This window comes from Drosophila nasuta, chromosome 3 (assembly GCF_023558535.2).
Source record: "Drosophila nasuta strain 15112-1781.00 chromosome 3, ASM2355853v1, whole genome shotgun sequence".
NCBI classification, from domain to species: Eukaryota; Metazoa; Arthropoda; class Insecta; order Diptera; family Drosophilidae; genus Drosophila; species Drosophila nasuta.
The window spans coordinates 15890429-15917860 of record NC_083457.1 but is presented as its reverse complement, the minus strand read 5'-3'; the positions used below and the strand labels follow the sequence as shown (position 1 = coordinate 15917860).

Below are 27432 nucleotides of genomic sequence, written 5' to 3'. Positions count from 1 at the left end.
CCACACACTCACAAACACATGCAGACAGCCAGCACACACACACACACACACATACAGGCAGGCAGGCAGACAGGCGCTTATCGAGGGGCTAGCGACGCCCCCAAAATGTGAATCGGCAACAACAACAACAGCGGCAAGCATCAGCATCGACTGGTGATAACTGTTCATAAAACAAAACAACAACAACCATCACAACAACAGTACACAATCAACAACACACGTTCAACGGTATTTATAATTTCTTTCAACATTTTTTAAATGCTATCAATACAACTCGAGTGATTTTCATTTACCGCCTAAGGGTTAAATGCAGATGCGTAAATAATTCTGTAGCATACTTTTAGGCTGCAATTTGAATTTACATGCAGCTAAAAGTATGCTACATAAAATTTGCTGTCAGTCAGAATTATTGTTAAAAAATCAAAGCATACTTGTAGGCTGAAGATTGAGCTAAGCTAATAATTTTGACTAGAATAAATATGCTTAGTTACTAACATTATAAAATTTAGTTAGTTTATTAAAAAACGACTTAACTCCACTTAACACTAACAATTTAAAATAGAGTAATAGCTAACAATTTAACATAGAATACTTCTTCATAAACTTTTTTTTTAACAATTCATTTTACCAAATTTAACCTTTTGCTCTTCTTTTCTCTTTTCAGGGGTCAGCAGCTTGAGTTTCAATCCCTTCGCCCTGCCCACCTGCAACACACAGGGCTATAGCACCAGCCAGCTGGTGACATCAACCAAATAATATTATTATTAAATGAGGCTATTGGCCGCTGTTCTTGTTTTCGCCACGCCCTCCATGCGCTCCGTGGACACACGCCCACACTCACGCCCCACAGAAGTCACCAATGAACATCAAATGAACAAAAAGACGCTCGAAAGTGCAATAAAGCCATGGAAATATACATCGATTTCCAAAATGAAAACGAATTATCAATATACGAGTACATCAAATATATTTATTGTAAAAAAACAAAAACACAAGAAAAATTACAAATTACAAACAAGTTTGTTTATTTTACATTGTCCTTGTAAATTAATGAAACAATCGAAATTGAGCAAAATGTTTAACCATATCAAAACACATATGAATTAAACTGCAAACACTCATATCAAATCGGGGACTACGATCCACGACGACCCAGAATAGAATAAGAATTACGATAATGCTGTGTCCATTGATCGAAATCGATTGAAGCTATTATCTGCATTAATTCCTGACACATTTTGGCGATTAGCTTGATTAATCGATATATGTAAATATATATAGTCTTATACATATACATATATATCTCGCATATTTATTGGATGTAATAATCGGAACTGTGAATAGAACAAATTATACCAATTTACATACATTACCTATGATGATCTGAAAAAGTAATACGAAAATACATATTATACAAAACTAAAACATATAAAATTTAATACATTTTGGATATATCTAAATGCTTGTATACGAAAATTTACTACAAAAGAAAAACGAAAGAAATATAATTATTATATCACCCTACACTCACAATTTTGTCAAAAGATCATTCAATCAAAAATACCATATCATTTTTCCAAAATTATACGAAAAGAAACACACTTAATGCCGAAGCGTTGTTCAAATGTGAACAATGTGAAAAGACCCATAATCAAAATGATATATACCTAAAGATAAACGAAAAAAAAAAGAAAAACAAAAAATAGTTGGGCTATATACGAGTACTATATACGACTAGCTAATTGAGCATCCGTTAATATCCAGATTAACTAAGCTAAAAATAAAATTTTGCATTGTATTAGAAAAGCATAATTATCAACTTTTTGGCAGTCATATCGTGCACTTAATCGATCCCATCAGAACACGCATATAGAATATACATATATCAAAGAAAATCACAATTTAAATCTAGACTCCATTCAAAGAAAAAGAAATCATAATACGATTCAACACATCCGTTAATTACAAATCAAATCGAAGATTAATCAGCTACCGATTTAATGCCCAACATTTGTTGACTAGCGTTTAAGACCTTAAATCTACAATATACTTAAATATTAATTATAAAAAAAAAATATATATATTTAAAACAAAAAATATATAATAATATATATACACGATATTGGGGTGCATATACTTAGTAAGATTATTGTTTATTACTCGATCTGTAGGGTTTATTGTAACTGGTATTGTATTATAAACATATTTGTATGTATGTTTCTAGAGACACATACAACTTATTATTGACAACTTAATAGAAGCAAAATATAAATTAAACAAATAATATTAAATTACTGCATAAATGATACGAACATATTTCTAGTTTTAAGTAAGCATTGCGTAAGCCATACGAATTAGCTCCAGAAATCGATTTGTAAATTATAATTCTAGTAATGCTCTCTGTTTTGTAAATCTCAACAAGTTATTTAAATAAAATTTATTTAAAAATATGAATAACAAACCTAAAACAGTCCGAAATTTTATTAACAATATTTTTTATTAGACGGGAGATATAATTAATTATGATTTTAGATTGAGTCCTTTTTTTACAAGAAACCTGGGGTTTTAATATAAATTTCTGAAAAGCGGAAGGATTGTTTATTTCAGCAGCTTGCGAGCCCGAGCTTGTTCAAATATTTAGTCGAGTGCCCAAAAAAAACAAGTTTTCCACATAAAAGGCAAAATTCAAAAATCGAAAAAGAACAACGAACATTTTTGAGCAATTTGAAATTCCAAAAATACCGATCAATAAATATCTCTAATGAAAACTTCTTCGAATATACTTAAATCAGCAGTGCATCCAAAACTGTACAGTTAAGTGAAATAACAGTGCTACCCAACACTGCAACTGTACAGTTTACACAATTTGCTTTATCTCAGGGCTGCACAACAACTCAGCTGTTGCTTATTTACGAATGTGTATACCAACACCCAAAAAGATGAAAAAACATTTTGTATACTCAAAAAATATAGAAAAGTTAAGGTATTCTTGTATATCAAACGTTAACATTCTACCAATTTCATTGCAGTTCTTAACAAATTTAATTTATTTTTAATGATTTCTATTTGATGAACTTAGTTAAGTTTATTATCAAATTATAAAAGGGCTTCATTAAATATTTGAATACATGCATACGTTCTAAATCAATGTAATTCGTTACTGTACATACATATGCGCTTAATAATAGGTAAATCCAACGTAATAGATTGCAATTCGTATGTCAGCAAAACATACAGAATACATAAGCATATGTATTATAACCTATATGAATATTTGTTTAGATATAGATAGATGTCTAGTAGCGGTGCGATTTCCTAGCCAATTATTCAGATTTGGGGGAAGTCTCCTCGCTCTCTTTGTACAGAATTTCGTGAATCTTTGAGCGCACATAAAGTTTGCGACTAACCGACAGCTGTCGCATAATGGGTACAAGGCTTAATGCAAAATAATAATCATCGTCCTTGGTCTGCTGCTCCTGTTGCTGCTGAATGATGTAGTTCAACTGCTCGCTCACCGTGGTCAGACGTTCAATCGATGTTTCCAGATTGTTCTTCAATGTCTTTGCCGCATTCGTAGGGGTTGCTGATACGACGGTGGCAACAACGGGAGCTGTTGTTGTTCTGGTGTTGCTGCTCATCACAGTGACTTTGTCGCCAGTATCGAGCATCTCATCTTCGACCACTTGTATGGGACTGTAGCACAATGGATCTTCGCTATAGATGATGTCCTTGATATCTTCGCTAATTTCCTCGTTCTGCTCGTATTCCTCCCACTTCTGAGGCAATGCACCAGCTATACTCGAATGCGCTTCGATCTTTGGTTTTGCAACACGTAGAGGCTCTCGAACAACTTTCGCCTTTGCAATGCGAGATGTTTTCTCTGCAAATGGAAAAAATGGTTTAGTTTGATAACACAAACAATGCTTATGGGATGTCAATAAAATCAATTATTTTTTTTTAGTTGCCGGCACAACCAGCTGTTGTTATTAGACATCGTTATCGTATTGTTTTACGATAGTTTCCAATTGGGGACAGTCGAAAAGAAACGCGCGCGAAACGGGATCGATAGGTGCGCCAATAGGTCATTGATGTTGCGATGCGATGTGTGTGTGTGTTTTTGATAACAACAGCAGCAATTATTTTTCTTTTGCATCATACCTTTCTTTATTGTTATGGTCGAAGGGCGGCTAATGGTGCGTTGCTGCACCGGATTAACTAGCACCTCATCAGAATGTTTGTGTCGCAAGTGCGTCCATAGATTCGTGGTATTGTTGCCCTTTAGATTGCTGGCCATTCCACCACGCGATATATTATTGCCGCAGTAACGGCAAACTGCAAAGTTTTCGCATTCTTCATTGATGTCGTAATGCTGCCACACACTGCTAACACGTCCTTTGGGCATTTTTAATACTATTTTTCACAATTTTACTGTACTTAATTATATTTTTCACGTAAAAACGCAATAGCGATGTTAGCGTTGCTGGCGCGAGTGTGTTGTAAAGTTGTGATGAAAAACAGTGTTGATCAACGCAATCGTAACTCACAACGTAACAAAACAAAGAACTAAATAATACATGAACAAACCAAACAAAATTTTGGTTGTTATGGCTAACAACAATTTTTTTTTTATTATAGTTTTTTCATTGTAAAAACATTTTGCACTTTATCTTTTTTCCAATGTTGTATTAAGTGTATATGTAATACATTGACAATCGCACAGCTGTTTATTGTATTGAATAGTAATGTCGGAGAACTTGTAAAATTAGGCACAAAATATACACCCAATAGTTTTTTTTACTAAAGTGGCTGTCAGATGCCGCGTAAATCTGCAGTATATATTACAACACTAGGACAGTGGCGATGACAACAAGACAACACAACAACAATGCACAACAGCCCGCCTCTGAACACGCGTGGCAGTGTGAGGGGTACGTGCGTGAATATCAGATCAAAACTTACCGTTAGTCGTGTGTAAGCATCGATGGCGCAAAAGACTCCCAGTTCCAGTTTTACCGCTATAGGATAATAGATCGCCACAGGTTTTACAGCAGGCATATGGCTCTATTCGATCATCACAAGACACCAAGTTGAAGAAACGCCAAACACAACTCTTAGCATTTCGTGGCTCAACTAGTTTACAGCGCTTGTCTCCCGATTTGAGTAGATTTCTCAATTCCGATTTCTTTTCGACGTGCATCTCAGCAGTACGGTTCAACCGTAAGATCGAAAAAATTTATAAAAAATCAAAATGTAAAATTGTACTATGCGACACGCATGTCACGGTTTCTAGTCACGCACAAATCCGTGTTGCAAAGCACGACAATCCAATAATCGTGATATCTGCAACACTAGCATGGTCATTCAATAGTTTCAATGACGTCACAAATGTACTTATCGTGAGATGGTGAATGTCCAGTTCAATTAATTAGTTTGAAATCCTACAAGTTTGTTTACAAAATGCACTATTATTGCGATTTTGAAATTATACATTTTGTAATAAATTTTAGTAGCAAGCGATATTTTTCAACATTAACATCAATCTAGTATTATTTTTTATTTCAATTAATAGTAAATCCGCAATTAAATTAAAGAAATTGGTTTGCATACATGTTTATAAAAGATGCATAGATACATACATATTCTAACAAGAATTATTGTACAATTTTAATTATTTATGACATTGTCATTATTACAAATAAATAAAATAGATTTAATTTTTTGTTCAGATAATTAAACAGGAAATTGTCATTGCACAGTTTACTAAAAATTACTTTTAAGAATCTTAATTCTCATACTCTTCCAAGAACATTATTCTAATAAGAATTATTATATTCCTTATATATTACTACTCTCATAAGATATTTTAACATTTTGGACAAAATTTAACAAATGTGTTAATAATAATATTTCAATGTAATAATTATTTACCAACAACAATACACTTTAGTTGTACACACACATTATTCATATGCCTGACAACGAGCGTTTTCTCACAAAAACACTAATAATACAAATAAAATAACACTACATATTCAAATGATTTAACCGATTCGATTACACATTATACAAGTGCTGTCTAATTGTGGAGGCCGATCGATAGTCAACCATTAAATGTCAGTGTTGTTATGCACCACACACTGGGGCGTTGTACAACACGCGCACTCAGAGAAAATTTTGGAAGAGAAGAAGCAAGTTGTTATTCGATTCGTCTATTTAAAACAAATAGAAAGTGCAAAATTAAGTGGAATATCGAGCGCGGAGCGTGTAAAATGCATTTGTATGAATTGAAGCGGTAAAAGAATGTTAAACACAAGGACGAAGTGGATCTACCACGCATATACACGCAAATTTTTTCGGTCATCCATTCGTCGTTCGTTTGCTCACAAACTGACGTCAACGTTGGCGTCGCTGCCGTCGTCGACGTCGTCATCATACGCCTTGCCCTCAATGAGAGCGAAGAGCATAACAGTGTCTACCAGTTTGGCAGCGTATCGCGCATAAAAGAGAGAGAAACAACGGCGAGCGCAACAACAACACGAAGGCAAAAGAAAAATGTTTTCATTTATTACTTACTGCCAGGCCATCGCGGAAAAGTGGAAAATTGCAAAAACCGCAACTGCCACGCCAATAATTGTGCACTAATTAGTCGAAAATTGACGCGATCCAAGCGAAAAGTGCGTTTCTGTGTCAACAGTGGCCCCAAATTGCAACAGCTGATGCTGTATCAGTTAGTAAAAAAATCATTGCCACTGTGCTGCCCCTCTGCTGCTGCGACAAATGCTACTGCATTGCACTGCGCTGCTCTCTGCCCGCTGCTCTGCCTCTGATATTCTGTTGTTGTGCCAAGCACAGCTCGACGGCAAACAGCAAAAAGCAAAGCAAGCAACCCCCCGTTGCCGCCCACTGTAAAGTTCGCCCAGCGAATGATTCACAATTTTTCCTTAGCTAGTTTTTTTTCTTCTGCTCTCTTTCTGTGTTTTGCATTACTGTTCTTCTTCTTTCTTCACCATCTTGTTGTTGCGCGAATTGTTAGCAAAAATGCGTGCGCGCAATTAATTTTGCAAAAAAAATAATACATCATAAATATTGATGTGCAAGTGCATGTGTGTGTGTACTAATTTATCGTTGTGTTTGTGTGTGTGATTTTAGGCTGTTTTACGGCTGAAGTGAAAATTCCAAGCCAGAGCGAGAGTGCAAGAGAGCAAACAAGAGAGTGCGAGAGAAAGAGAGAGAGGCCTCACAAAAAATAAAAACCATAATAAGGAAAGTGTGGAAAATACGACAAGAAAATAAAAAAGAAAAGAAGAAACACCGCCTGGCCAGTGAAGAAAGAAAAGTGAACTGCAAGTGACGCGGAGACTGGGCGTCGGACAGCCAGTGACATCCGTCATTTGTTGCTGCCGTTGCCGTCGCCGTCACCGCTGTTGCAGCAACAGCAATTTCATCGAAAGAATTTTGTTGGAAACAACTCTCCCGTCTCCAGGTTTTAGTGCAGCGTCATCATCATCGTCATCTGCAACATGGATGCCGAAACACAGGAAATACGACAGGTAAATTACTATATGTATTTTTAGCCATTACATGTGTTGTTACTCCCCCTTTGCCCCTCTCTTTGCTCACCCACTGTCCAGGCAAAAGCAAAGCAAACCAATTCATCTCCCACATACATATGCATAAATACATATGGAGTGCCACTAATAAATATGTATTTGTGTGAGTTTGCACTTGTCTTTGTATTTGTGCTCGCAAACTAAATACTGCGTTCATTAAAATTCCTGCACTGACTGCGACGTCGACGTCGTTGGCGACGTCAAAGTTTACTCCCCAAGAACTCTTCGTCTGCGACGCCGGCGTCGCTTAAACGCCTTTGCAATGCGCTCATCAAACGCTGCTTGCGTCGCAGTCGCTGCCGTAGGCCATAAGCGTAACGGCAAAAGCAAACGCGAGCGCTGACGTCGCCGTTGCCGTCGCTTCAGCCACCTACTCTCTTTGCCAAAATGGTGCGCTGAGGTAACCACACGCCTCTCCCACCTTGCTCACCGGCCACTTGGCACTTGAGCGTTTTTAATATGCGACCGACACCTACTTAGCGTTTGACTGGTTTTAAAGCCAATGCAATAACAACTATAGACAGACAAACAGCAATGCCAAACAATAGGCAGAGCAATCAATTCAGTGTGGCCAGCTGCTCTATAAAATTGCCTATGTTCAATCAACTTTGAAAACTCCATTCATAAAATTGTAAATTGTTTCCAGACTGAGAATCGAAGTTGCCACTTAGCTTAATGTTATTTGCTCATTCTATTGTTGCATGATCTAATCGGTATATGAAATACACACAGACATCTGCTATGTAAATATATCCAATTGTATATACTTGATTACATATACAGTCACACACGCATGCGAAACTTGACAAAAGAGAGACAAAAATGTGACTGATTAACTGACTGTTAAGACTGTTTGACAGTTTAGCAACCTTCAGGGCGCCCAACCAACATCAAACATGAATTCTTGGGCCCAAAACTAGGCTAGGTGTGTGTGTGTGTGCTTGCGTGCTGCGTGCGTGCTGTGGCGGATAATGTCGCCGCCCCTCTAAATCCAAAATTTCTACCAACTCCCTAGAAAGTTAACTTAAAAAAACGCCTCTATCGACTATTTCTCTATTCGCTGTTGCTTTGTTGTTGATTCAGCTAAGCTCTTTAAGCAATTAGCGCATTATGGCCTTTTAAAAACTAGAAAAAAAACAAAAAAAAGATATAATTGAAAACCATTCAAAATTTTAAGCGCACGCTCGACAGCTTTAAGCATTCGCCGACAACTGCTGTTTCTGCTGCTGCTCTCTTTGCTCTCTCCACTCTCCATTCTCTAAATGAGAGCTCTCTAAAGCATAAGCAGCTCCCAAGCAAAAACAAAAACACATTCGAGTGTTAATTGTCATAGGCAAGAAAAAGAGTTTTTGTGGGTTCCTTTTGCATTTATATTTAGCCTATCGTCACAATTCTCGCGATCTCGTTCTCGCTCCCTCTGCTATTGTGAGGCGAGCGCCAACAAGAGAGATAACGATACCAAAAATCATAAATGCCGCCAAGCCGCAATTTGTATTGTGAGCATTCACACACAAACACACATGCAATGGAAAACATGTGTGTACTTAAAAATACTTGCACATGTAGTGAATGAAACATGTATGTATGAGTGTGTGTTTGCATGAGCTTATTAATATGCATGCTGGATCAGAAGACAGATCTAAACTATGCCATCCATGTGGGCGTCGAAAACCAAAACCAAATGCGATTTATTGTTTTTCTTGCTCATGTGCTCATTCATGCCCCGAAATGTGTTTACATTTTGAAATTTGAGTTTTAATGGCGTATTTATGTATTAAGCGATTATGTATACGAAAACAAATGGATGGAAATCGACAACAAAATGCAGTTCGATGTTGTTTTATTGTTTTCGTTGTTGTTGTTGTTGTTGGGAAAGCATGAGAAGACAAACTGGTTGCGCAGGAAGTATGTCCACCTGTCCGATAGTTAGCTTGTTGGCCAATTCGCATAGTTCGACGGTCTACGACCTACGCCAACATATTTGACACTCGTTGTTAACCTGTTGCTCGACAAAAAAAACGCCACTCGATTTCATGGCTTACAAAGTTGACTGCAAGTACTCAGTAACAATTGAGTTGGCATTTAAATTGTACACTTCATTCGTAATTTGCAAATATTACGATCTCTAACTAGTTTGCTATAAGAGAATTTCATTAACAAATCATTCGTATTCACTTTTATTTAATGTGCTTTATTTTCTCTCATAATGGATACATAATTAATTAATAATTAAATACAGAGCTTAGTAATTGTGGTTTTTACATTGAAAAATTTATAAATCATTGTTTTTTTTTTGTTGAATGAGTTTATTCAATATTTACATCATTATAATTTTAAAGGAAAAAATTCGTAAATTCATATTAATAAACAATTATTTCGCTATGCACAATTAAAGTCCAAAAAATACTTGAATATAGTATGTGCAACTATCTTATGTGTACTCTTATTATCTTTTCGGTTTTATTTAGTTAAGATTATGCACGCTTTTCGTTGTCTAATTCTCATTTGTCGACTCGTTATCTAGCTGCACTCTCTTCTATGCTGTTATTTATAGCCTTTGGTCAAATTTAAAGTTGATGAACGCACAGATTTCCTCTTCACACATAATCCCCAGTTATTTACAGACCAGACCTGTTTGTAAATATTCGAAAATTGAAATCCCTCAGCTTATCAGGCACATTCCATTCCCAACAAAAAAACGAAAGTATCGACACCTTGCGAACGATAAGAGTAGTTAAATCATGGTTATGGGCATTTTAGTTGTTATCTGGAGAGTGTTTTTATACCTAATCGATAGATTTCCTTAGTTGCCATGCATTTGGGAAATTTAATAAGGCGGTCATTTCTTACGGGCTAATTCTTAGAAAATGATCAGAGATGATGGCCAGCCGGTGGAGACTGTGTCGAATTGATGAGTGTGAAGTGCAGTTGCAAATGAAAATTGCTTTTGCTGACGATGCAAAAGGCGGCCACTTGAGAATTTTCATTTCTTCTTCTTTTTTTTTATAAATCAAAAGAACACTATATTCTCTGGCCATGGATGTGAGTTTGGGGTCTGGGTCTGGAGACTTGTGATTCCCGCTTCTTCATGCTGAGTGACCAGCGACCATCAGCGAGAGCTGAACACAGACACAATGAAGCAACGGCGCACGCCAAGCCAAAACACAAAACACAATACTCACACATACATGGGCAAAGCAAAAGCACAGCGAGTTTATCGAACTCATATTGAAGATTGAACGCATGGCTTCACACAGATGCAGCGACTGCGGCAACGGCCAACAGACAAAACAGATACAAACACACTGGCACAGATACAAATACAGATACAGATACACATATACAGGCGAAGAAGGCACAGATACATTTGCAGAGTCTAAACTGAAGAGTGCGCTACTTAATTGCTTCAATATTAAAATGCAAACTTCAATTCACTGAAAGGTTTTTTCGTTGCTCCGTTGTAAGACACAAAATGTATCTATTAAATTCATTAACCTTTTCTTTTGGCCGGAAATTGAGCATTCCGAAATGTTGTAACGAATTGCTGTTGATTTTGACTAAAAGCTCAGTTTTTAATCCACAAAATAATCATATACATTTTACTCTAAAATATATGTTGTCTGATTCAGGTTGTACGCTTTACATATTTATTTAATGATACACCAGCTGAGTCATTATTCGTCTGTCTGCAAATTAGTCTTACAGTTTTGAATCTCAGGTGAAGGAAACATGACACAGGAGCTTTATTTTATTGTCATTGTAATATCAATATTGTGCTTCAAGCCATGAGAAATAATGAACATGTGTGACATTGTTATAAAGTCGATTTCTTTGGAATAAATATATGATGATACTTATTTATTAAAAATCAGGTCTGACAGTATTCAAAAAAAGACTTAGCTGTATGTAAAGATTGTGGCGTTGAATATTGAACATTAAGGGTTTTGAAACCCTCAAAATTATATATAATAAATATAAAATGAGCTTTTCAATGCATCGATTATAAAATACTTATTCCTATTATACAATTTATGTGCAACATAATAATAAATAAACAAAAACAATATCTTTTCAGGCTCGTCAACGTGCTTCCGTCAAATGGCTGCTGTCGAAGGCGTTCAACAATCGCGTGCCCGACAACCTGAAGGAGCCGTTCTATCGCGATCACGAGAACCAGGAACGCCTCAAGCCGCAGATCGTTGTTGAGCTGGGCAATGCGACGCTCTACTGTCAGACGTTGTCCAATCTCTACTCTGATCCCAACTACCAAAGCTTAAATCACTGGTCAATCTTACAGACGCTAGCGCGCAAGGGAGTCGCTGTGGTCGAGTCCTCGGACATGCCCATTACCGAAACGGTATTAATTCAAACGAATCCGTTGCGAATTGTAAGTGCACTTTAAATCGATAGCTCTAATTACTTGATAACTAACTTGGATCATTACTTATTCTTGCAGAATGCACACATGTCTGTGATAGAATCGCTGATGATTCTGTATGCAAAGGAAATATCGTCGGGAGACCGCGTCACATCGGCTCTGCGAAGGTGAGTAAATAACTTCTTCATTCTTTTTGTTTAATTTGCTAATACTCAACAACAATTGCAGAATATCTGGCAGCAGTTATCAGGCGCCTGCTGGCCAAACTTACGAGCAAGCATTGCTTGCTTGGATATCGCATGCGTGCGCCGCGCTCAAGAAGCGCATCGTCAAGGAGCTGGAGTCAAGTGTGCCGGATGAAATCGTAAGACAATCACCACTTTATTAAGAGCCAAATGTAAAGTGTGCTTTTACTTTTTGTAGGGCACACGTCTGCAGACGCCGGATATACCGCCAGTGCGTGATTTTCAGGATCTGTGCGATGGCATTTGCCTGGCGCTGCTCATTTCCTACTATTGCCCCAAGGTGGTGCCGTGGACGAGTGTGCGCATCAACTATCTGCCCGCGGTGGAGGACTCCATACACAATATACTGCTCGTGAGCAGTTTTTCACAAAAGCATTTGCCATACGGCGTCTTCCACATGACGCCCGAGGACATCACCTACATGCGGGGGGTACGTGAATGAATATCATTCAGTAATTTATTGAAATTAATTCTGTATTCATTACTTAGCTCGATGAAACTGAATCTGGTCTTGCTGCTGACGGATTTGTTTAATTTGTTCGAAATACACCCGGCCAAATGTGTTTGCTACCCCGGCATGGATGGACAGGGTAAGTGTCAGCGCTCTTTCGTCATTCTCCATTCAACAATTGCACCGCATCGCATTCCAAAACCAAAACCAAACCTAAAACCAAAACCAAACCAGCAGACCTACCAAAGTACCTATATATATTCCAATCAACCAACCCAAAGGGCATGTCTTGCGTTGTCGTCTTCGTCGTTGTCCTGTGGAGTTCGTTTCGTTTTTGCTTTGCCTATATATTTTATGTTCACTTTCCGTTTCTGTTTGCTGCACTATTTTCCTTTGGCTCTCGTCTCTCGTTAACGTTAAAAAGCAAAGCAGTTTATTCGCTTGTTGATTAGTCAACAGGATGCTGAGGGCAAATAGGCGAACAGTTTAGTTACACTTAGTTAATCACACACACGTCCACACTCAATTGTGCAATCAAAATTGTGCCGCAGCAGCGGCAACAACCACAAAATCGGTATCACTTACTACACCTGCAGTTCCTCACACCCAGATTAACACTTCAAGTGCAATGTGATTCTGCGGTTGCCCACCCAACTCAACAAAATCTCAATCTCGAAATTGACGCCCCTCTCCAAACTCATCTCAGTCCCAAGCCTCAGCCTCATTCATTCAATTTGATTCATTTAACCAACCGGTCGCCGTCATCCCGTGAACTACAAATTACTCGTAGCTTAACCTAATGATAAATTCCAAAGCAATTTTATAGTACTTGATTCTGATTCTTTCTGATTTCTTTGTTTATGTGCAAATCGCTTCTGCAAAACCACAAAAAATACAACAAAAAAATGAATATCACCAACCAAATGGGTGTTAACACTATGCTCTCTCTCTCTTTATCTATATATATATTCTCTCGCTCTACACTTTAATGCAACCAATATATAACGACAACCAACCGACAACAATTCACAATAATTCTATGCAAAACAAACTTGTGATCGATTCACGTATGTAGATGTCATCGCCAAGCGCACCATGGGCGCCAATGAGCACGGAATCTGCCATCGACGGGGCCTCACAATGCAACCCGTAACGCCCATACCCGATTTACGCAGCGATCTTGACCAGCCGCCAGTTGGCTCGCCATCGAATCGGCCACCGTTTCAAGGTTTACTTCTTTCACTTCTTTCTATAACAAAAAAAAATCAAAACCACCAATTTCTTTGACCAACAAACCAGAGATATTATATCTGTGTGCTTATTGTTTGTTTTATTGAATTCTGTGTGTGCCCGATCGCCCGCCACCACGTTTCCCCTTTAATCAACAATCAATTCTCCCCATCCCCACTCAATTTGCATTTGTTGAATGTTTTGCATTGTTTCTATTTCATTGTTGTTTGTTTATCAATTCGTTTGTTTGTTCGACTGTTCGTTTCGTTGTTGTTCACTCCACTTTGTTCATGCCCATCAATATCAATAGTTGTAGCCATAAGTAAACTAACAATAAACAACAAATTCATGTGTTCGCCCCCATCACTGTGCTGCTTCAAACCCATCTCCATTTCTCTCTGTCATTGTTTACGTTAAAATTAAGACAACTCCAACCTGTGCCTGAGCCCCAAATCTGTTGCACTCGAGAATGTTGCACACTTGTCCATGATATTTGACACTTTTGCTGAGCTTGGCGCACACTTCTTGCACCACTTGCCACATCCAACTAACAAAACTATACACCAGCTGTTCTATAACATCATTTTTGATAAGGGGTTTTATTAAAACTTGCCAAATTTTGAATTCTTAAATTTCAAAAAAGGACAAAGTGAACTATTAGAAATTAATCTATTCATATAAAGTGAAACAATAAATCCCTTTTTCTCATTTTCAAAAACTTTCCAGAGAATTTCTGAATGTTTGTTTCCAGAAATAAAGAATTTTTAGGATTTTAGAATAGAACTCCTAAGGAAGACGACACTGCGAGTTACAGAACTCGTTGTAATATTTTTTTCTTTAAAAAGGACTAAACTTTTCATGAATGTGTCCCCCAAAAACTTTAAGAACAGCTTAAGCTCCTTTTCAATTCCAAATTAATTCCAAGCCTTGCCCTTTCTGTGTATGCTATAAACGGTTGCTTTATTTTGCTTTATTTTTATTCTGAATGTTTCTTATTTTATTTGTTATCATTTATTTGGACTGAACGCTTATTGTAATTGATTTGATTTCTTTTATCGGTTTTTTAGTTCCGAACACAAATTCATTTAGCGGCGGCTTAAATCGCAGATCAACTCCGCCCACCGAATATCAAACGATGCAATCAAATCACTTTGATGGAAATCAAGCTGAAGGTAATTATCGTCAGACAATTGATTATTTGTTGTATTTGATTTTGATTTACAATTTAATTTATGTTTTGCAAGCGTTTGGCGCCCACTCACAAAAAAAAGAAAAATATATTTGCAATTTATTTGTTTATAATTATGTGTTTTTTGTTTTATCTTTTCTCTGAACCCAACAAAAAAAACCAACCAACACACTCAACTGCTTTAACACATGCCAATGCCAACAACACCAACTGCGCATTTCCGCTTAACTGATTCCGTCTCCGACTCCCCAACAACATTCACCATGCCACGCCCATCTCAACGCCTTTCGATTCGCATGTGGGCAGCGTTCGTCGTGCACAAGTCGCGTGGCATTACCACACTCTCATCCATGCACTCGCAACATCAGCAACAGCAGCAGCAGCAACATCACCATCAGCAGCAGCAACAGCAACAACACTTTCAGCACCAGCAACAGCATCAACAACTGCAGCAGCAACAGTTGCAGTCGCAGCAGGAGCCCTTGGTTCCAGCTCGCTTGCGTCAGGCGAAAGAAAAGAACAATGTCGAGTCGAAGGCAGACGAGAGAGGTTTGGCCGTCTATTAATTCATAACTCATATACTCTCTACTCTCTACTCTTCACTTCACCCTCCGCCTTCACTCCATCTCTTGTCCCATCAATTGCACTTGAAGTTCTTTTGTGTTCGTTTCTTTGTATCGTATCGAAAGAGAGAACTCTGCTCATTAGCAACAAGTTTACACAGTAGCATATAACACTAACTAGGCTCTTGAAACTCACTCGTGTTGCTGCAATTTAAAGCAACTTAGATAGATGCACATAAATACAGTTGAGTACTCTCGACCACGAGATACTCTAACACAAGTTTGCACGCACAATCACCAAGCAAACTCATCGAGTTATAGCATCAGTTTATTATTGAATGGAAGTAAATTTATTAAGATAGATAAAAAATAATTATTATTTGAGTGTGTAAGATGAGTTTAATATCTAACAGATTGGATCATTATAAGTGTTTGGTTTTTAATTAAACTCAACATATGTTTAATGCTATCAATTTAATTGAGAACGTGTTTTATCAGTCACATAGTGATTTTACCACTTTTTGTCAACGAATGAATAGTAATCTCTTTTCTCTCTGACTCTTCTGACTTTGTTAGTTAATCAACTGCTGTTACAGTCTGTGAGTTTTCCGCTAGTTTAATTATGCAATTTCCGCCAACTGAGCTGCCTACATTATAATTGATTATAACCAGCAAGTTTATCGAAGAATTCAATGCTATCTGTTCCGTCTGTTTGATCCCTCGTAAAGCAAATTTTTCTTTTCGCGCATGCACAAAAATTGCATTATTATTTTAAGCTTCATATGATTTATCATTTTACAAATTCATCACCGTTTTATTTTCTGCAATTAATTATGATTTAATTTTGTTATTATTAATTTTGTTCTCGTATCACAAAACAATCGAAACAGGCGATTTTGTCGCTGCTGGTCGACCAAGTAACTGGGAACAGAGCCGACGTCCGAGCTTTGCAGGTATGCCAAAACAAGAATCTTCTCCTACAGTCGCTGTGTTTTCAATTCCCCCCATGTGCGAGTGTGTGTGTGTTTTGAATGCGCTTAAGATGTTCCTTTTATTGTTTCCTACAAACTTTTATCTCCCCTTTTCGTAGCTTTGTTATAATTGGAATGTGCTGTATTAATTCTGTGTTTGATGATGTTACAGGTCGCCGTTCACGAAGGAATTCCTCCAGCGAAGACTCGCAGCTGACGATTGAGAATTTTGGAGGCTCGCAGGATCAAATCAATACGCTGGGCAGATATGAACGCGAACGGGACAGGGAAAGGGAACGTAAGCTGTCCAACACAAGTGTGGGTAAGTAGAGATCGGTTTCATTATTATTTATTTGGATATCTATTCTAATTTAATTTCCTTGCAGAACCTGCTGTGGCAGTGCGTTCCTCGATTGCCGATGCGCGTGGCACACTGCAGCTGGGCTACGACACGGATTCAGGATCGGAGAAGCAGGATCGTGAAACGGAAAAGTATTCAATGCGTCGACAAGCAAGGTGCGAATAAGTGCATAATATAGTTAAAATGGTGTAGTTACATTGTGTAGCAAAGTTATACGACAATTAAGAATTTGAACTTTACTAGAGAGCAGATGATAAATTACAATTCTAGAATACTGTTGAGCTACAGAGTTCTCTAAAGCTATAAATAGCAAATGAAACACATGAAATGAAATGTTAAATATGTTCTATATTGTTCGGAATACAATATTGCAGCTATTGAAAATTTAAGTTCGATAGGTATTGAATGAAATACAATAGGCGAGTGATCAGCGGCGAGTTAGAGGGCGTTACGCTTTACAATCTTTTTACATTTACGTTGTCGCATAGTTGTTTTGACGGCTACTGCTCAATAATTCAATTGGTTAAAAACGAAAAGCTATCTGTTAGTCATTAAAGTTCAATTTCTAAAGAGTCGTATAGTTTGTGCTTTTAAATGTTTAATTCTTACATTCATTATATTTTATAATAAACAAATATTCCTCTTGCTGTAGTGTCGACAATGTGCCCACGGTCTCGAGCCACAATCTGTCGAATTTATCAAATGCGGGCAGTCCGTTGCCCATGGCGCGTAATAAACAACATTCCAACGAAAGGAATTATGCGAATGCCGAGCACTACAACGATGCCAGATCGACGAGTGGCTACGATCCGGAGAGCACTCCTGTACGCAAGTCCTCGACGAGCAGCATGCCAGCCAGTCCGGCTGCGTGGCAATTGGAGATTTGCGATGACGATATGCGTTCGCTGGAGCATGTCAACAAGTTGTCATCGATGCGCATGAAACTTGAGGAGAAACGGCGACGCATCGAGCAGGATAAGCGTAAAATCGAAATGGCCGTGATGAGGCACCAAGAAAAGGTATTAATTTATTTATGGTAAAAAGTAGAATCAATTGCTAATAACTCCAAAATTTTAGGAGGATTTGGAGTCGTGTCCGGACGTCTTGAAGTGGGAGACCATGAGCAATGAGTCTAAGCGCACGCCGGACATTGATCCAGCTGACATGGACAAGTACCAGGTGAGCGATTACTTCACGCAACTCTCAGTTCAAACTCACCCACTGCTTGTTCTAACCCCCGGATGTAAATGTTAATTCGCTTGTGTCTTCTTTTTATACTCCCGTTTCCTTCAAACTGTCCCCGCCATGTCTGTGGTTTGTGTCCACATAAAAAATAACATCTGAACACAACACTTGCAACACAAACACACATTAAAACGCAACACATTAACATAAAACACACACGAACTTAACACCCCGGTCCATTGGATGCATCGTCGCGATAAATACAGCAAAGCATCGCCATTATGAACATGAATCTGCAGGATATCCAACAGGATATCCATCGGCTGGCCACGCAGCAGAGCCAAATGCAGGCGCAGCATCTGCAAGCGCAGCAGCTGATGCAGGCACAGCAAATAGCCAACATGCTGAATCAGGTAAGCAGAGGAACTAAACCAGGACGCGCTCCATGTACCTCGCAAAACTCACTCCACTCGAAATTGTCAACAGCAAAAAAAAATGAAATTAACTCAATAATTGCTTAATTGGTTCTCGTTTTTTGTTTCTGTTTCCTTGTTATCCTTTATTGTACTTGTTATGTTTTTGTTTTGTTTTGATTGTTTGTGCATTCAACTAACTCGCTTCCACCGCCCCCGCAATTCTCTAACCGCATCCGCAGCAACAAACCTATGGCTCGCAACAACACTTGGCTGATCATCATTACCAGCAACGACCCATGCAGCAAAGCTTTGGCTCATCACCGCATCTTCCGCAGGCCTTCAATGCGCCCGTCAGCGCCTACAGTTCCCGTCCGCCCAGTCGCGATCCCTACCAGCAACAGCAGCAGCAACTCCACCATCCACACCAGCAGCAACCCATGCAGATGCCCCCGATGCAGTACGTCAACGAGCACGGCCAATACATGTCGCCACCTGCTCACTACATGCAACCCCAGAGCATCTACAGCGACAATGGTGCACCCTACAACAACCACTCGCCGTACGGGGCTCCACCGCCGCAGCCACAGTATCAGCAGCGGAACAGCGTCTACGATGACTACGGCCAGCCGGCGAATCACTTTTACCTGCACGAGTCTCCGCCCCAGCCACATCCACAGCGACGCACCTGGGCGCACTCGGCGGCCGCAGCTGCCTATGAGCAGCAGCAGCAACAACAACAGCAGCAGCATCAACAGCCCTTGGTAGATGTGAATGCCTGGCAAAGCCAGAAGAAGTTGCAACAGCAGCAGCATCAACTGCAGCAGCAGCAGCAGCTTCAACAAAACTGGCCAAATCGACCGCCCTCCAGCGCTGGCGCATCTCAGGGCTTTGTGCTGCATCAGAATGGTGGCAGCGGTGCTGGAGGCGGCGGTGGCGGTGAGTTGCAGCATCTGTTCCAGATGCAATCATCGCCACAGCATGGCCAGCGTTTGCATGGTGGCGCCAATGGCGTGCAACGCCAACAATCGTTGACCAATCTACGCGACAATCGCTCGCCCAAGGGCAACATGATGCAACCGCAGCCCATGACGTTGGGTCAGCATGAGGATATGATGGCGCCGCAGAGCATTTGCTTTATTGGCGACGAGGAGGATGTGGACGAGCTGGAGCGCAACATTATCGAGTCAATGCAGTCAACACGCATCTCTGATTTTGTGGTGCAACAACAGCAGCGGCTGCATCAGCAGCAGCAGCAACAACAGCAGCAGCAACAGTTGCCGGCGACGCACAGCGGACGCGGCAGCAGCTCAGAGGATTACGATAGCGGCGAGCTGATTTCCAATAAGCTAAACATCACCAGCGGCAATCTGACCTATCGCATACCCTCGCCCTCGCGACCCTCCATACAGGCCAACAGCTTTCAGGATCCACGCGGCAGTGGCGGCGGTGGCAGCGGCAGCGGTGGCAGTGGCGAAGAGCAACGACCCGAGAAGGGCTTCTACATATCGTTCGACAACGATCAGCCGAAACGACCAAAGCCGCCGTTGCGCACCAAGCGCTCGCCCAAAAAGGAACCGGGTCGGGATAGTGTGGACAACCAAGTTGTCCTTAAACGTGAATCGCTAAGTCAACTGCACAACATCAACAACTCGGTGGGGGGTGGTGATGAGATCAAGAATGCTTCCCTTGCCCGTCACAGCATCCATGGAATTGCCGCTGGCTTGCCATCGAATGCCAACAGTGCTGGCAACGCAACCTACAACAAATACACGGATGAGCCGCCCATTCAACTGCGTCAGATGGCTGCAGCGACGGCCGAACCATTGGGTCTGGAGCGTCGCCATCTTGAGGACCTCACCAATCAGCCGCAGCAACAACCTCTGTCGCCCACTCGTCTGAGGGCCGAGCAAAATGCCGAGGCAGCCAAGAACAAGGCGATTGTCATTGGCGCGGATTCAACCAATCTGGATCCGGTAAGAGAATAGTAGAATATATAATAACATTAGTTTTTCTAGTTCAAAAAGGTTTCAAATAAATATAATTGTGGACCCGGTTTAGCTTTTAATTTAGCATATTATTTTATTGAATGTGTTTTAGGAAATTGCCCAATATAATTTTTAACTTGTTACATTTCCTTCTAGGAATCTGTTGATGAAATGGAGCGTCGCAAGGAAAAGATTATGTTGCTGTCGCTGCAGCGTCGCCAACAGCAGGAGGAGGCGAAAGCGCGCAAGGAGATTGAAGCATCGCAGAAGCGTGAAAAGGAACGGGAAAAGGAGGAGGAACGTGCGCGCAAAAAGGAGGAGCAAGTGGCGCGACGAGCGGCCATATTGGAACAACATAGACTAAAGAAAGCCATCGAAGAGGCCGAGCGAGAAGTAAGTGTTTCCCCCTCATTCATACAAATTGTAAGGATTGCTTACATTATATCTTTTGTTTGTAGGGTAAAACCCTGGATCGGCCCGATCTACATGTTAAACTGCAGCCGCAGAGTTCGAGCGCGTCCACGCCACGTCTTAGACAGCAGCGTGTGACACGACCACGGCCCAAAACCATCCACGTAGATGATGCTAGCGTGGACATTAGTGAGGCTTCAAGCCTATCCAGTCGGGGAAAGAAAGGCTCCAGTTCTAATCTAACTGGTAAGCGATTCGCTAGATTGTCACTGTGCGCACAACACACAATATTATCAAGAGTGCTGCCAAAGAAAAATATTGTCTGTGCTAAATATCAAATCAAGACGTGGCAGCAAGAAAAATCTCCCGAAAGTGTTGTGTATAATATTTGTGTGTGTGTTAATTTCGGAATTTCGAAATTGCAAAACTTTGTTCTGTTTAATTTCGTTTAATTTGTGCGTCATAATTTAGTTGCTGTATTTAATTTGTTAATATTATGTTTTTTGTTTTAAAACCCGATTATCCCTAATTGGACAGGCTACGGTCAGCTAAGCTCAAATTCAATGAAAAGAGATTATTACCGGGGATCTCAAGACTCCCTCACTGTTAAAGGTAATTTCCAGTTTTGTTACTTTTTCGTTTAATTTGCATTGTTAATATTAATTTACTAAGTTACTTTTAAGCATGCTCTATTTAATGATTTGTTTATGTATAATTATCATTTATTTTTTGTAGTATTTTATTGATATGATTTTGGCAAAAGGGTATCCTTAGATTTATTTTGTTTTTAATTTTTTATGTATATTATAGTTTGAAGCACTTACAATTTAGTTTTTGATCTAATGGTAGCATAAGTGATGTTATATCTTAAGTCATAACTACTAATCTTGTTCAACAGAGTCCCCCGACGATTATCCCAGCACAAGTTCAACTCCGATTGGACGACGGGGATCATACAAAACTTCCAGAGGTTGGTGCTGGGTAACAAGTACTAAGTTTTTCTCTAGTTTTTCCATTATGTTTCTACTCTTGCTTTTATTGTTTGGTCTGTTTTGTGTTAATAGCAGCGAACGAATTAAAATAATTCTGCTAGAATTAACACAAAGCCTATTTTATTTTTTTGGTTCGTTTCAAATTGAAGCGTTCTTCGCGCTACAAAAGTCACGCTAAATCACCCAAACTACTAAAATAAAACTGTAGCAAAACAACCGCATACTAAACATACTTAAGGAAATCTAATAACTATACTAACTGCCAACGCACCTCCTTAAAGAGATTATGCACCTGGGAACAGGACCAGGAATTTGGAATCGGCTGTGGGAGAATTATTACGATAAGATTACGATTTTATAATTACAGTATTTTATTTTTTTTTGAATTGTTTCTAACATCTATTGTGGTTTGGGTCGATGATCAAAAAAAAAGAATCTTCGTTTAAGTTTAGCTTTAGTTTAGTTCTCATATTTTGTGTTGTTGTCCTTTTTGATACTTGAAACTTGAAGAGATTTATACGTATTCCGTACGCCGTGGCGCCAATTTTTACAGAGCCAGCCGTCGAAAGGGGCCGCACCCTGTCGCGTATATCAGTTGCTAAGGGGAGCACACTTAATTTCCGTGGCCGAAAGTCCAATTCACTAATGAATTTGTGCGGTAAGAAGAGTTTCACAGCTACAAAAAATACAAAAAAAAAAATACAGCTGCTTGCCTTTTACTTTTACTCAATCTATCTTAAACTTATTCTACTGCTACCTCATCTTTGGTTTTGTGTAATAGATGACTTTTTCTCTGGTTTTGGCTTCAGTTCATTTGTCTTTCACTTAGCCCACATTGGTGGCAGTTATTTTACTATTATTCTATTATATTTTGAGCTCATTTGGTGATTGTTTTATATTTGTCTTCATTATATGTTCTACATCTTTAAGTTAAAGGTCAGAGTAATGCAACGTTGGATGGTGTATTTGAAACCATCAAATATTTCTTTATCTAGTCAACATCGAATGTAATAAATAACCAGTACTTTTGTCTTATTAATATATAATATACGGCTCCACATGCATTACTCTTGATTGAAGTAAACGATTCTCGTAATTCTAGTTTCAACATTAAAATATGTAAAGCTCCCATATAGTAATTGGGTTCATCATTAAAATATTTGAACTACTTGCATATAAAGTTGATAAAATTGTCTTTATTTTCTTTCCGTAAATATATATATTTTCATATTCGTTGTGTATTAGTTAAGAATAATCATTTCGTTATTGATTTTTCTATTTTGTGTATTTTTCAATTTTCTCTTAACTCTTATCTGTTCTTTCTCGAAAAATTGATCGACAAATTTGTTGAATTTCTTTTCTTTTGCTGAACGATTCGGTTATACTTTGACAATGTAAGCGGTGGCGGTGTTTCTAGCATTATATTTATGGATCTGTCAGTTGTCCACTGTCAATATAATTGAGCAAGCGGTTCTGGTTTGATTTCGTCCACTCTTTGTATATATTGTCCGCTTTTTGGGGTATGGGGAATGTCCTCTTTTTGACTACGCACACAAATATGCCTGTACACCAATCACAATCACACACTCAAAACACCCACAAATACACACATACACCCATGCACACTCAAGCACATTTTCAGGCTGATCATACATAGATATTAAGTACATATTAAGGAACTTCGAAATTGCTTAACTAAATTCAATGCACACATTCTCTTCTTTTATTTCTCGTTTCTTTCAATTCAAAACTCGTTTACAAAACTCTTGAAATTAACAACCGAAATGTGAAAATGTATTAACAAAATTACCTATATAACTAAAAAAAAAACATTCATCGCTCGATCGATCCCATCGACATAATCCTGTGGCGACTAACACAAACAAAAAAATCTGTATAAAAACGAAAAAATATAAACGCATCAATCGAATGATATTACTCTGCATGGATGGCAACCCTGACACTGTTTGTCAATGCTCTCTCGCCCTCGCTCTTGCGCCCTCTCTCTCGCTCTCTGTCCACTATCTCTCACCCACGCTCTCGCTCTGTCACCCTGGCTGCGGTTTGATTGGTTGGTTGATGGTTAACTTTGTGCCCAATATGCATACTGTGACTGATGTTGATGATGATGATGATCATGATGATTGATGATGAACTCGCCTCTCGCTTAATGGTTAGACACAGATTCGGGATTGGGACGGGCAACTCCGCCGCGCCGCGCACCGTCACCAGGAATGGCGGCATCAGGTAGGCATATGCCATCTCCCTCTGGACCAGGCTCTTTGCCGCCAGGTTTGATATCGAAGCGTCGCGGATTTGATGATGGATCAAGTGATACCATGGAATACTCGGGTTTGTACCTAGTCTCAAACAATCCTCAGTTTTATTCACATCCACCACAATATCAGCATTATCGTACATACACCATATATATACTCGTACATACATATTGGTTCTTCATACATCATTTGTACATCTCTCCACCAATCTATATACGATTATTTTGTATTTTTATTTCGTTTTTTTACTTCAATTTATTTCGTTATTATTTTTTGATTTCGAGTTTTACTCATTGTTTAGTTGAGTGTTCAGTTTTAATTGGCATTATCAACATCATGACATAGCTATGATTTAAATCTTACATATTCATACATACAATATGATGTACATAATATGTATGCATATCAAATATATACAACTACTTCCCTATGTACGTGAAGGGGCTGCGACAGTTTGTGTGTGCTCAATCGCGCATTCCGAGAGTTTCATATGTATATCGAACTCTTGGAATCTTATCCTATAGATACATTCGTTCGTTTCTTCCGTTGCGTCGTCAAATCCACGACTTCGATAGTCAAACCGAGATGCGTCTTATTTTCTAGTTTAATACAATTAATTAAGTCTAATTAAACCATAACGATTAGCCCAATTTAACCGCTTCACAACCGACAAACAAACACAAAATTCTAAAAAGTTAATGCAAAATTGCAAGCAATAATACGTTTTTATTTCGTTGAAATGATTTTTTTTTTGTACTTTTGTTTGTATTTATTTATATTGTTGTTTTGGAATGATTCACTTAAGTAACAAATTAGTTATTAGCTAGATGAAAATGTAAGTATTAAAACCAATCGAGGGTCCTTTTAAAAATAAAAAAGATTGACAATAATCTGTCACAAAATTTAAATTGGAATTAATGTAATATACTTTCGATTAGACAATTAATGTTGCTAACTTTATAATAAAATTACTTATCTAAAGGACCCTCGCATGCAACAGGTTCTTAATTATAAGCGCAGCATTCGACAAGTTTGCAACATTTAGTTTTATTTAGTTTTTCAGTTTTGTTTGCTCACTTTGCACGTAGAAAGAGCAAAGCAGAGAATGTTAATTAATTAATTGATTAATATATATTTTATTAGGAAGCTTGCCATTAACACTGAGTAGAAATCCACGATAAATCAACAAGATATCACACAGAAACCTAAGCAAAGATTGTGCTAAACATACTTGTTTGTTAATCGACAGGTCCAAAACTCTATAAACAACCAGCGGCCAAATCGAATCGCGGCATTATACTGAATGCCGTTGAATACTGCGTTTTTCCGGGCGCCGTGAATCGCGAAGCGAAGCAGAAAGTGCTCGAGAAGATCGCACGCTCTGAGGCGAAACACTTCCTTGTACTCTTCCGTGATGCCGGCTGCCAATTCCGTGCCCTCTACAGCTATGTGCCCGAAACGGACCAAGTGACAAAGCTGTACGGCACGGGACCTAGTCAAGTCGACGAAGTCATGTTCGATAAGTTCTTCAAGTGAGTGTTGAAATTGCATCTTGATTGGCACATTCGAGTAATACATTTAATTTCTTCCCATTTCAGATACAACTCAGGTGGCAAATGCTTCTCCCAGGTGCACACAAAGCATCTGACAGTCACGATAGACGCCTTCACAATACACAACTCGCTGTGGCAGGGCAAGCGGGTGCAGTTGCCCAGCAAGAAGGACATGGCACTTGTAATCTAAAATCCGGATCGGATTGCAAACCCAAATTGCAAAACTTCATTGCAACTAAAGTGAACTGCGAAAGCAAAGACAATTAAACGTTTTAATCACACACCGAGTCATTCAGCAGTGCGCTTGGGTTTTGGGCTGGGGCTCTGGGGACAGGGTCCGGCATAATATGGCTTAATAACTAATTGCACACGTTTGCGCAGCAGCAGCAGCAACAAATTGGAATTTACATAAAATATTGTATTCAATTGAAAAAAAAAAGAAAAACAAAACAACAAAAAACTATGCGATAAAATATTTATTTTGAATATTAAGCATAAAAAGAACAAAAAACCACAAGAAAAACGAAACTATATTCTATAGAATGAAAACTCCCCCCACACAAAGCCAAAATAATATCCAATGGATAACTAAATAACTTTGTCAAAACACCCACACACACACACACAAACCCACACAAACAACAGAGAGAAATTGTAGAAAATCTATCTTATTAATTTGTTTTAAATTGTTATGAAGTTTTTTTATGCGGAATCTGGTTGCCCTTCCCCAAATTATTTTGTATCAGGCATCGGGCGGAGAGAGGGCAACAATTTCGCCAGTCGACACTAATTTTAATGCCACTAGCTATTTATTTTAACACTAATTTATAGTTACTTTTTACGCAAGTTTAAAAAGGAATAATACAACTAATATTTAAATGATACAAACCCCAAAAACACGAAACACACATATACCTATGCAACAAAATGAAAAAAGACTTAACTGGCTGAAATTGAGAGCGTGGGCTTTTGTCTTTGTTTTGTACAAATTCTGTGGGAGACGCGATTCGTATTTAACATAAATAAACACAAACAAAATGAATACACACGTATTTGTTAACAAAGTCAGATGCTACAATCGTGACGCAGTCGGACTCTAAAATTCGTAACATATACCTAATAACTATTTTGAAAACTTCTCTCTTAAGTCATTTTTGCGAAATGTATTTTAAATATTATTTAATCTTCGGGTTTGGGTTGGGCTCCTGGATAATAGATACTACTTGAAAACCTGTACGCGCGCGTCTTAACTGCCATCGAGTAAATATAGAAATTATGAATTGCCTCTGTTTTCCGTTTACAAAATCTATTTACACCCCCCCGCTCAACCGTGCACGAAATCTTGTTTTTCTGCTATTTAATATGAATAAACATAATTCTCTTACTTTTTAACTCATTTCCGTATTGCGTTAAATTAATTTACTGGCTGTTTTGTTTTTTCGAGATAATGATATTAATTTTGGAAATGCCTTTTTAACATCATATGTTTTATATGTATCTATACATTATTGTAATACGTATTGTGAAAGAAAGAGCTAATTAACATTGTAAGTGACGAAACTAATAAGGCAGCAGAGCTAAGTGCGGCCATTCTTAAAAGGCATTAGCGAAAG

The 27432-nt window shown here is 38.7% G+C and overlaps 3 protein-coding genes across 5 annotated transcripts in view; 2 read left to right on the top strand and 1 right to left on the bottom strand.

Moving 5' to 3' along the window:
* Window positions 1–1718, top strand: part of LOC132790401 (transcription factor collier) — a 33450-nt gene extending 31732 nt beyond the window's left edge. The window contains 1 exon segment of the mRNA XM_060798901.1: window positions 665–1718. Within this exon segment, the coding sequence (XP_060654884.1) occupies window positions 665–756 (92 nt within the window). The 3' untranslated portion in view covers window positions 757–1718.
* Window positions 1719–3032: 1314 nt separating this feature from the next.
* LOC132790404 (uncharacterized) lies at window positions 3033–5298 on the bottom strand. Of its 2 annotated transcripts, none has more exons than XM_060798903.1 (2): window positions 4960–5298; window positions 3033–3880 (listed from the first exon to the last, which is right to left on the bottom strand). In XM_060798903.1, exons 1-2 carry the CDS (start codon window positions 5195–5197, stop codon window positions 3324–3326), a joined length of 795 nt encoding a protein of 264 aa, XP_060654886.1. In that variant the 5' UTR covers window positions 5198–5298; the 3' UTR covers window positions 3033–3323. The 2 variants fall into 2 exon arrangements, with proteins under 2 accessions (XP_060654886.1, XP_060654885.1); XM_060798902.1 differs by lacking the exon at window positions 4960–5298 and adding an exon at window positions 4159–4527 and having other exon boundaries at window positions 3044–3880.
* Window positions 5299–6145: 847 nt separating this feature from the next.
* LOC132788030 (patronin) lies at window positions 6146–26861 on the top strand. 2 transcript variants are annotated; one of them, XM_060795318.1, is made up of 25 exons: window positions 6146–6292; window positions 7150–7550; window positions 11686–11997; window positions 12067–12155; window positions 12217–12352; window positions 12412–12662; window positions 12723–12823; window positions 13760–13912; window positions 14982–15086; window positions 15410–15652; window positions 16557–16619; window positions 16810–16959; window positions 17024–17153; window positions 17651–18017; window positions 18076–18177; window positions 18450–18596; window positions 18839–20572; window positions 20741–20977; window positions 21043–21241; window positions 21533–21607; window positions 21894–21965; window positions 22541–22645; window positions 24166–24339; window positions 25516–25798; window positions 25865–26861. In XM_060795318.1, the coding sequence occupies exons 2-25, from the start codon at window positions 7521–7523 to the stop codon at window positions 26007–26009; spliced, it is 5403 nt and encodes a 1800-aa protein (XP_060651301.1). In that variant the 5' UTR covers window positions 6146–6292; window positions 7150–7520; the 3' UTR covers window positions 26010–26861. The 2 variants fall into 2 exon arrangements, with proteins under 2 accessions (XP_060651301.1, XP_060651302.1); XM_060795319.1 differs by lacking the exon at window positions 13760–13912.
* Window positions 26862–27432: the final 571 nt, after the last annotated feature.